This window comes from Rhagoletis pomonella, unplaced genomic scaffold (genome assembly GCF_013731165.1).
Source record: "Rhagoletis pomonella isolate Grant_MI unplaced genomic scaffold, Rhpom_1.0 Rhpom_scaffold_00003, whole genome shotgun sequence".
NCBI classification, from domain to species: Eukaryota; Metazoa; Arthropoda; class Insecta; order Diptera; family Tephritidae; genus Rhagoletis; species Rhagoletis pomonella.
Window position 1 is genome coordinate 21,073,700 of NW_023458557.1, and position 12,110 is coordinate 21,085,809.

The following is a 12,110-nucleotide window of genomic DNA, read 5'->3' on the forward strand; positions in this document are numbered from 1 at the left end:
GGTGGCGTCCGGTGTACAGAACAAAAATTTTTTTTTGTGTGCCGGTGAAATCAACGATAAGTCGCAGCTATGTATTTTAAACTTGCGCTTTATTTGAATTGATCGGGCTACAAAACTGCATACTCAAAATATGTATTTCTAGGAAATCTAATTAAAAAGCTTTACGAAAGTTTGTTGATTTTTTAACGTTGCGCAAAGATTAACCTTTGGATTTATACGGGTTTTATTAAAGTGTAAACTGCATTTTTAAAAAGCAAATAATTAAAATTATATATTTTAAGATAAATGGCGAATCTAGTTAACATGTATAAAGTTTTGATAAGCACTTGAAATGTCAAGTTTTAGTACTGAATTCAAAGAAGATGTATCTTTTATTTATTCATAATAACTTTAAAAATTTGTTTGTTAAGAAGTGTATCTTAAAACATCTGCCTTGACAGTTTTGTTAAAAGTGTAAAATATGTAAACGTACCTACATAAACTTTCCCTTGAATACCATCAAATCATTAGTCTTGAAGGGAATCTATGTATGCATGCATGCATATGAGCAAATTAAAAAGTCGATACAATTTACAGTCGAAAAGTACAGTTTTTGTATAGATTTCGTACTGAAGGAACAATTTTATTTCCCAACATCATTCTGAAATAAAAAATTATAAATCGGAAGGGTAAAATAGTATTGTGTTATTAGTTCAAAAATAAAAAGTTTCATTTCACTGACGAAGGGGGGGATCTATCCCCCCAAATCCCCCCCTGGCTACGCCACTGATCTGCATACATTAAAATTTTGGAAAATTGTATATCTGTAGAAATATCGCTACCTTGAGGGACTCCTGAAGTAACATCAACGACGTCAGAGATAGTATTTTTAAACATTACCCTTTGTGATCTATCATAGAGGTATGAGGAGATTCAACGTAGAAAATTAGGTGGAAGACCAAGATCAAGTTTATAGATGAGCAACGAGTGGCACACTTTGTCAAATGCTTTACTGAAGTCAGTATATATAACATTAAGAGTTTTGCTTTCACTAAATGCTTTTGAGATATACGACGTTAATTCAAGTAAATTTGTAGAAGTTGATTTGCCCTTGCAAAATCCATGTTTACTATATGAAATGCTAGAAGAGATAGAATGCGTCAACTGGTTTGTTATAATTGCTTCAAATAATTTAGGAATTGCAGAAATCTTAGCTATTCCCCGGTAGTTCTCCACTGAAGATCTGCTACCACTTTTATGTAACGGGGTTATGAACGATTCCTTCCATATATTTGTTGGAAAAACGCCCTCTTTAAGAGACAAATTAAATAACGCTGTTAACGGCCCATAGAGATAATCAGCACAATTTATAAGAATACAAGTAGGGATCAGGTCAGGACCATAACTGAAGGACTGCTTTAAGGATTTCAGATAAACCACTAGTTCATTGGACATAGTTTAAAAGGATAATCAATGTTAGCATGTGAGTTAATGGAATAATTGGATTTAAAAAACTGAGCGAACATGTTAGAAATTGTTTGATTATCACTAGAGACGGTATTTTGATATTTCATGGCGGAAGGAAACCCACGTACATTTCGCTTGGAGTTTACGAAGTCATAAAATGATTTGGGGTCATATATTATACGCCGCTTGGATTTAAAAAACTGAGCGAACATGTTAGAAATTGTTTGATTATCACTAGAGACGGTATTTTGATACTTCATGGCGGAAAGAAACCCGCGTACGTTTCCCTTGGAGTTTACGAAGTCATAAAATGATTTGGGGTTATATATTATACGCCATTTAATTTTACACAAGTAAGCTTTATAACACTTTTTGTTTAATTCAAAAAACTTATGACGCAAAAGTGTGTATTTTACATAGTATGAGTGTAAACCGGGTTTTTTGTGTAATCTAAAATAACGCGACTTTCTGTTCTCAAATTTCTCAGTTCTTTACTGAACCATAACTGTGTTTGTTTTTCAGGAACATACATGCGTTTAGGCACACGCTTATTTCAATATTTTCTTTAAATGCAGGCCACGACAATATAGACAGTTCTTTGTTAAGCTTTTTAAAGTTGACTTTCGAAAAATCAAAGCGAATATTTGGTTCGTATGCTTGGGTACTGCAATTTTGACCATCACTTATAACTTCGTAAGATACCTCCATAGCAGGGTGGTAGACATCTTCGGGCAAAACTAGTGGATCACGCTTATTTACAACGGACTTAGATGCATCGTCAACATAAACAAGATATAATACTTTCCCAAAGTTATTGTGAAGTACATTATTCTGAGTTAGGCAGAGTTCAGCCATCTCCTCTAAAAATACGTTGTTGCACGCACTGGACGCGAAAGGTACGATATCATTGTCAATGATGTGCTTGGTAAATTAAAATCTCCCAACAATCAATCACCCATTGAATCAGGTTAAGTCAGTAAATTAATTGATTTCAGTAAAGAGACGAGTGGTGAATACACCAAGGTGTCAGATCGGGGAGTAGCATAGAGCTAAGTAAATATACCCTTTTCCAGCATGTACACGAATGCCTTTGAATTCTACTGAATCAATGTGTGGAAGACTTTCTTCTTCAGATGGTACTGAAGACTCTACAGCGAAGAGTACGCCACCGCCGATTCTGTCCTCCCTATCTTGTCTATAGATATGATAATTATTTGGAAGAATCTCTGAATTGAAAATGTGAGGTTTCAGCCAAGTTTCAGTAAAGGAAAAAATATTATAATTACATTTAAGCCTCTTACATTTTGGTAGTAAATACTTAAAGCAGATTTAATAATCAGTTTTTTGATTCAGTGTTATGACGGGGAATATTAGCTAAGTTATTTCCTTTTTTGGGCCTATATTCGAATTCACGAACAAAAGCTCCGGGGGCCAAAAAGAACTACTAAGCAGCGCACTAAAATTATCTAAATTTACGTCAATTTTAAATGAAGCAATATTTCTTTCGTATTTGATATTAAATTTTCTGATGCTTAAGTCGACAGTTGTAATTTTTGATGAGATATAAAGCTTTATATCGTCTTCGGTAGTGTCTCTCGAAAATCTAGAGACAAAGATTGACTTCTTTGGCGGAACCACAACTAGTTTCCTTGTATCAGACTGGAGTACCGGCGGAAGGGGTTGGGTTACTGCGTTAGTAGTTGAGGATAGCGAAGGCGGTGGAGGCTTTGAAGATGATGCCACCACTTCAATGGGGGAAGGGGAATATACTTCAGGCTCGTTATTATCCGAAGCAGATTTCGTTACACGCTCTTTTGAGGCTGAGGATTCTGATGCTGGAGGACATGGAGAAGATAGATTAATTAAATCAGTCGGAAGATTATTCTGACGTGCAACGGCAATAATTTCCTTAGATGGACTATGAAGACGCTTATGTTTAGACACACGGATATCCTTAACAGATTGCAAGTTATCTAAGCATTTGAATGATTTAAACACATTTTCATAATGCTTAAATTTTTCTGTCAGTACCGACAATTCTCTTCCTATTTCTGTAAAACCATTTCTGGTTTGCCTAAATAGCTTGAAAAGATCAACTGCAGGTCAACACTTACGCAAGACCAGCGAAGGCCCTTGCCATCATTAATAGCGTCCAGAATTCTTCCCGTCAAACATTTCACACAGCACATTTCAGATGATAAATACCATCACACAGCCAGCACGATAAGTAGCGTTCAGAATCGCTTTTAATTTGGCAAGTATCAAGATCGCACTTCATATTGAAAGATTTATGTAATAGCCAGGGAACGGATTTTTAGGACCTAAAAACCTATAAAAAAGGCAAAGCGAAAAAGGCACTAGGTATTGCAAAAAAGCCAAATAAGGCACTAAAAAAAGACAGCAAATACGAGGAACAACCAAAAAATACATTTATTTTAGAAATGTTTATATTACAAGTAAAAAGAGAAAAACTATGAACTAGTTTCATTATATAAAAAATTTCTACTTTGAATCTTTGACTATTTTATCCTTTCGAGTTTCTAACTCATAAAACTTTAATCTGTATAGTTGTAGTAACATTGAACCACAAGATGCATTTTGAAGTTTTCTGGCAGCATTTTCATTCGTATTTCGCGAAGAAAAGCCTTGAATGTACTAAATGTGCGCGTAAGTTGACACAAGTGGAGCCCAATTTAAATATGGAACGTTTGAAACGTTAATATTATCAGGAATAAGGGTGTTTTCCTCGCACTTTACAATTTTATCCACGCCTCTTATTGTCTCCAAGCCTACGTTAGCTGAGAAAACGGCTTTCAACTTTTCCAACACCAATTTGGCAAGAGGTCCCTGCGCTTCTATAAGCCGCAGGGGCATGTGTATATTTTTTAATCTTAAAAAAAAAATGTAAATGCTATAATCACTTTTTTAAAGGTTGAAAAGGCAAAAAAAGGCAACATCAAATGTGTATATATGGAATCAGGGAAAGCTAAATCGTGGACATTCTTCATCGAATATACTCTATCTCTTTAGCAGAAAAAAGGCAATTTCCATAAAATCCTTCCCTGGTAATAACACTCGTTAATAAAAAGACAAACAAAATAAATTATAACAATTAAGTAGCTGATGTAAATAGCTTTAAATAAATGTAGCAAACAGTTTGAGTATCACTGTAATTATGACAGTTAATAAACGCAACGCAAACAGCTGTGACAAGAATTACTAGAAGAAGTAAACAAAAAGAGTAGAACAAATGTGCAAAAACAAATTGAATTCAGTTAACTACAAAGGATACAACAGCAATAATAGCAGCAAATGACTCGGCAAGATTAGAATGTATGCTAGTGAAATTTAATGAAATTTAGTTTAATATAAAACACAATAACTTTCACTTAGCTTCAAGTATTCCACACTAAGATGCTCACAAGCACTTTTTATCACTACTTTAACTCAGAATTAGCACAATAAACTTAGCAAATAGAAAGCCAAAATCAGAGCACAATCAAGTACAACCTCACAGCTTGACGTTTGCAAAAGCAGCATTAATTTATCTTGTTTTGCTTCTAAGAGTTTTCAATAGTTTTCTTATTGGATTATCATGACATCTGTTTCGCTCTTCAAATTTGGTTATCATTTACATTCTTTCTTTTCTTTCCCTATTCTTTACATTTCGGTTTTGTAGTACTCTGTTTTTACCCTTTCTTATACTTCTCTTTCTTTCAAACACAAAATGTAGTTAGTCTTCTAAGATGTGGTCTGCAGTCTCTTTATCCGTCCTGCAAAGTCTGCATCGCTCATGCGAGTAAATTTCCAGTTTAGTCAGGTGATAGTTCAGCATGCAGTGTCCTGTCAGGATTCCTGTAACGATTCTTAAGTTATTCTTTGATAAGCCCATACATTCTTTTGGACTACTCTAGACATGGTATATACTATCTGAGGGCCTCGATGGGCGCTTGGCTGTCAGTCAAGATCGCGATGTTCTGTGTCGGATATGCCTGCCCAGCTCTTCTTATTACTCAGCTCAGTTTTAAACCTCTTTGTAAAGCTTGAATCGCGGATGCATGGTATCCCTCAGTACTGCAATTTCAGGGAACTTCTTCGTAATATCTAACTTCCCACGACTCAGAAACCCTTCTGCGCCGATATTGGAACCAGTCATCCTTAGTAAAGCTCTTTTCGACTGAGTCTGTATATGAATATGAAGAGGGGTAAAATCTAAAAGACCCTCCAAGGATGAGGTTCTCTGGCTCCAGTTATGCATACGCATGCCAGCCTTTGTATTCAAATTTAATATATCTCGAGAAATAAAGGAACGCAGTATTCTCTGCCTTGACTCATTTCATTTGCCAAAGATGTGGCTATAAATATGAGTAGTAGCGTTAAAAAATTTCAAACTTTTTCTAAGGAATAATCATCTTTTAAAGCGCAATTTTTTTTTTCGTAATATCCAAAAAATTAACGTAGTATTATTTGCGATGGTGGAGTACAATAAGGTCCGCGGAAATAACGCCCATGGGCTTTATTTCCCAAAAGAATAATTTGACGCCATTTCGAAGGGGAAATAGCGCACACCAATAAAAGGCAATAAAGCCCGCGGGCTTTATTTCCTTTGCGAAAGAGCAATAATAGCCATGGGCTTTATTTCCTAAAGAGAAGGAAATAACGCCCGCTTCATTTATTTCTTAAAAAGGGAAATAAAGCCCGTGGGTAGTGCTTTCTCTAGATTTATTTTACTGAAACATTCCAATTATGTATACAGGCATACATTTGCATAAAATGGAACGTATTTTAAAGGAATTGCTCTCTATTTTTGCATACAGTGTTAAATTCTCTGCGTTAAATTCCCTTCTGAAGTGTACGCATAAAATCTAACGGTATTTTTGCCAATAACTGATAAGCAAATTATTGGAAATTAAAGGTAAATTGTTACTGTTTTTAGCATTCAATGCGATGCACATATTTGTTCTCAGCGTTTTAGGTTTTTCAGTGGTGGCCGCGTCGGGTCGCGCGATGGCCATTAAGCCGGAAAATTTATTCGTTTATATACTTACGTTATTTAAATGCTCTATATGAATGTACGATGAGGAGTTGGGGTTGTTTGTGTACCCACGCCGCAGAAATGCTGTGGTGATGTGGATGACGCTCGGGTTGTTTTAACTGAGAAGGTGACTGAAAATTTCGCATAACTTAACATAAATCAGCCGTGGTCGAGTGGTTTGTGTGACATCAAGGCACACACCGGCAATCGGAGGAGAAGCTCGGTCAACCATTTTAAACTTTGTACAGATTGCTTTGCAGAGCACAGTAGGCGTACTAATCTAAATGTTAATACAAGCATTTTGTATCCAATTTGGCGTCAAATTATTCGACAATCGACGAAAGTGTTTATTTAACTTTTTGCTTTTTCATGTTCCTTTTTGTTTGTTGAAACTTTGAATTATTTAATTTTCATACACATGTACATACATACATATGTATTAAATATATGCATTGAAATTCGTTAATGTCAATTTCTTCGTATAATAAAGGAAAATAAATATTTAGTTCAATGTTATCATATTAGTTAGTTTTTATTTCGAACAGGGGGTTTTGGATGTACATATTCTAAAATGGAGACAAGAGCCGAAATAAAGATGAAATAACGCCCGCGGGCTTTATTTCTTTTTTTTTAGGAAATAAAGCCCATGGGCCCTATTGCACTCCACCATCTGCGATTACTTCTTTTGTTTGTCAAAGTGGTGGTTATAAATATTACTAATGACAAAAATTGAAAAAAAAAATTCCAAGAAATAATCAGCTTTTAAAGCGATATTTTCGGGCTTTTCTCATTTTTTTAATTACTTTTTCGTAATATCTCAAAATATGAGGGTCGGTCGAAAAATGGTCTCGTCCAACGTGTTCAGCGACCTTGAACACATAATGTACGACATTAAAAGGTTTAAATTTCGTGAGGGATTTCGTATGCACACGGATTGAAGGAAGAGTAATTTTAAGCACTTGAGTCGGAGGCACAAAACTTCCACGCGAGACCTCTAAGGACTGGTACAGAAAGTTCTGCAAATTTTGAACCCGCTACAAAATGTTTAGCAATGACATAGTAGGCTTTGAATAGATTGCTTTCAAACTGGTGTTTCATTACATTTTCAAAGCTATATTAGTTTCTGCAGTCAAAGCATTACCAAGGAAAAAAATGAATACGAACGAAGAGCTCCGCAAAAAAATTGTGTATCCAATTATTAGTTACAATCCCAATATTAGTTACAAAAAGTTGGCGAAACTCACTGGATCAACTTATGACACTGCACGAAGGACGGTTTTGCGCATTAAGAAAGGTGGCTCAGTGAAGGACAAGCCGAGAAGTGGCCGCCAAAATGGATCAGCAGACGCCCAGTTGGAGAAGGTAATAGCCATAATTAGGAAGAACCGCTCCATGTCAACAAGAGATATCGCCATAAGAGCTAAAACCACGCATGTGCAGGTCACTCGAATCAAGAAATGAAATGGTATCAAAACTTACAAAAAGAAAAAAGTTCCAAAACGAAGCGAAAAACAAACTTCAAAAAGCATTTCCCTTGCATGTAAGTTGTATGAGACACAACTGGCAAACAAAATTTTTTGTGTGATTATGGACGACGAAACTTATTTGAAAATGGACTTGAGAACATTGCCGGATTACCAATTTTACTGCCTGGAGTCTGGAGAAAACATTTCTGATTCGGAAAAAACCATCCAGATAGAAAAGTTTGGTAAAAAAGTTCTAATTTGGCAGGCAATATTTAAATGCGGGCATAAATCCACGCCATTCTTCACTATGGAACCATCAACACTGAAATTTACGTGAAAGAGTGTCTTCAAAAACGTCGTCTGCCCTTCCTACGTCATCATAATGGCCAAACTATGTTTTGGCCGGATTTGGCTCCAGCACATTACGCTTATATTACCCAAAAGTGGTTCGAAGATAACAATGGGCATTACGTGTGGAAAGACTTGAATCCACCTAATGTGCCTTAGTTGCGACCAATTGAGCAATATTGGGCTCTGATGAAAGCCAAACTTTTAAAAATGGGGAAACCAACAAAAACTATTTCAGAAATAAAAAGAATGTGGCGGACAGCATCGCTAAAAGTCTCTCCAGAAAAGTTCGGGCGTATGGACAGCAACGAATAAATTGACACAATTTCTTTTCGTATTATCACTATAAACATGTAGTTTTATATTAATTAAAACAAAAATACAAAAAAAGTCTTAGTATGCACTTAATGGGCGTTTTTTAATTTGGAGAACTTTCTGTACCGGTCCTTAAGTAGTAATATTTTTGGACTAAATTTTCAGGGGATAGTTTTTAGCCATGATGGAAGCTAAAAAACTAATATATATGTATATATTATACATGAACTATATAAAATCAGTTTTTCGAAAAGTTACGATTTTAACTTTGATCGGAGATGATTACTGAAGCATCGCCTTTTGATATTCTGCAACAATATTATTGGTGATTTTCTTGTTGGATTAAAAAATTTTCTACACTACCGCGATAGTCAGAGTTGGGCAAAATTTATTCGAATGACGAATAACAAATTAATTCACTGTTTTTCTCGTTATTCGTAAATAATAAATAATTTTGTTTATTCAAAGACAAATTATTCGAATGCCGGATAAATTATTTTATTAGTTTTTCAAATAATTATTGAATATAAACAAGTAATCTATATACTAGTGTTGGGAAGTGTCGAGTATTTTTGAGGATCGAGTTTTTTGGTATCGATACTTTTAAGGATCGTGTATTTTTCAGAGTACTGAGTACTTTCTTTAAATGTACACATGTTGGTAACATTTCCATACTTGGCCGTTTTCTCATCTATCCTTTAGATTACCGGCCAGCCACTTTATCGTCTCCATATACGAGTTTCGTTTTCTCTTCACCGCATTAATTTCTCGAATCGATAAATTTTTGCTCACCCGATACAACCTTTAAAAGTTTGTACCCAACTTTAAATTTTGGTTTGGTTTTAGTTCATGAGTCAGATATATTAGATATTTTAACCAAGGTTTTGGCTTTTGCTAACAGTTGCTCTTGCTCTATATATGCTTATGTTGCATTGCCAACCTTTGAAATTTTATGACGAATGTATTGAAGTTTCTCTCGCGCTGCCGTAATTACGGAATAACAATTTTTTTTTTTACCGGCAAGATAAGAACACGAAAACATTTTAAAGTGAGGAACAATTTAACTGCCCTGTTAGTAAAGGCAACTTTACTGCTTACATTAGAAAACGGCCCTTAGTGTAGAAATCTCACAAGCTGGTAGAATTTTTATTTATATTAATATATGAATCCCAAATTACGTAAAATGAATTGCTTACTGTACTGGGTACAAGTATTGTACTTGAAAATTATTAAACTGCAAATTGAGTACAATCATTTCTGAATACCGTTAAATGTAAATAAAACTCAGTACTTTTTAAGTCTATTTGACACTTAATACTGAGTACTTTGAATCGATCCTGAGTACATGTATCAAAGAGATTATTGGAACAGGGTATTTTTGAGTACTGAGTACTTTCGAGTTATTTTAAGTTCTTAGTACTTTCGAGTTCCTTTTTTGAGTACTAAGTACTTTCGAGTTCTTTTGTGAGTACTGACTTCTTTGGAGTACTCAGTATCGATACTTTTAAAAATCGGGTGCTGTCGATCCTTTTGAGAATCGAGTTCTGAATACTTTTGATATCGATACTGCCCAACACTACTATATACCTGTGTTCATAGGAATAGAAGGTTATGTATGCGGCATTCGCAGCATAAGATTGCGAATGACTCACTGGCGCCGAGCCGTTGAAGAACTTTTGGGAAATTACCGTGCAATAAATGGTTCAAAAGATTCCCTGTCGTTTAAAGAATAAAGGGAATGCCGCATTATACTGAAGCCAGCTTCCCGACATAAGCTACTATTCCATACGAACACAGATATATACTATCAAGTTGTTTAAGGGTGCCAGGATGTTTATGCGACTTATGCATTTCCCGCATAAACCAAGTGCAGCGAACACACACACGCACTTGTATTGCACACCCCCGCACAAAACCAAGTGCAGCGAATAAACACACGTACTTGTGTTTAAAACTAATTCGCTCGTTGTTTTTGGGTATGCATTTTTTATGCAATTTTCAAATCTCTCTTCGCTGAACATAATGAAGTGATAACGGTAACCCAGTTTGACAATCACACAGTGTGCTTAAAGCATCGCTTCCACTCCCCTGCCGGAGTAATTTTTCAGATGGTAGTAAGCTACGGCTTGCAAGCCACACAGGGGCTCTGCATGAATGCATCCCTGAGTAAAACACAGCTAATTGCACAGCTGCCTACGGAAGCTAGAGCATGACTCCTCCAATACAGTCCCCCAATTAATAAATGGTAAAAAGGGTCACATCATGTGCTACCGGTCATCGGCCTGCCCGCATATCTCTCTCTCTCTCTCTCTTGTAGGGATAAATCGATACCATCAAGGTATTACTCAAATCAGTACTTATACTTGTATCAAACAAGGTATCGATACCTACTCAGTATCGGAAAGGTATCGAGTACTCGTACATAGAACTACTATTTTGCCTATTTTTCAAAGTTATTGTATTTTTTTCACAAAAAATATGAATTTTTACAAGATTATTTATCTTTCAATATTTTTCATACAAAAATTTAAGACAATAATTATTTTTGTATATGTAGTATTTGATTTCAAAAACAATAGAATACATTTACAAGATTATAAGATTATTAGATACAGTTTTTTTATAAAATAAGTTTAAGAAAATAGCTCCTTTTTTGTTTTATTTCCCGAAAACATCAACTTTTCCAAGTGTTCTCCTGAAAGGCGGTTTCGAGATTTTGATATAGTTGTACCAATTTTTGAGAAAAGCCTCTCGCAAGGGGCAACCGTTATGTATAGACGGGCTTATACAGCTGCGGAAATGTAGTGCGCATATCTTCCCATTCCTCTAATGGATTGCTTTTCAAAGAAGATGGCGAAGTATAATAAATTTTGCGCTTCCGATACAAGTACTTTTTTCCGATACCTACTTGGATCGCAGAAAAAGTATCGAGTATGTACTTGGATTTACTTGTATCGATTCATCCCTACTCTCTTGCGTATCAGGCATATGTAGTGCGTGGTTGACTTGATGTGCATCTAAAAACATCATTGAGCTCGATGCATAAACACTCGCAACAAAGGTAATCCTTACCTCCTCGACTCCTCTAACTCGACCACAACTCAAAACCAGGTCTCCCGCTCTACCTCAGCTAAATACTCAAATCAACTCAAAAAAACTCAAATCAATTTTTAAAAATTATTTTAAATAACGAATAAAATCACAAATAATTTCTTCATAAGCAATTTATTCGCGAATAATTATATTACGGATAAGATTTTATTCGAATAATTATCAAAATAACAATTTATTCAAATAATGCCCAACTCTGGTGATAGTACTGTACATAAATATATTAGATGCAGTATACTATTTAGATAAAAAAAAGTGTTTCTATACTTTATATAAGTATATGGGCAAATCTAAAAAAACAGGCACACTTTCAAAAAAAAAGTTTAATTTTTTAACTTGTATGCACACCTATGTCGCCTATATGATTTTTTTCGTAGTCTCTTAATAAA

The 12,110-nt window shown here is 35.2% G+C and overlaps 1 protein-coding gene across 3 annotated transcripts in view; it reads right to left on the reverse strand.

Moving 5' to 3' along the window:
* The window catches only part of LOC118735068 (cullin-associated NEDD8-dissociated protein 1), a 281,667-nt gene that overhangs the window by 71,375 nt on the left and 198,182 nt on the right, over window positions 1-12,110 (reverse strand). The window contains exon 5 of one of the 3 annotated variants that reach the window (XM_036464672.1): window positions 5,161-5,301. The exons of the other annotated variants lie outside the window; for them this stretch is intronic. Coding sequence (XP_036320565.1) covers window positions 5,293-5,301 — 9 coding nt within the window. The 3' untranslated portion in view covers window positions 5,161-5,292. Of the gene's footprint in view, window positions 1-5,160; window positions 5,302-12,110 lie in introns of those variants that run through there. 3 annotated transcript variants of the gene reach the window in all.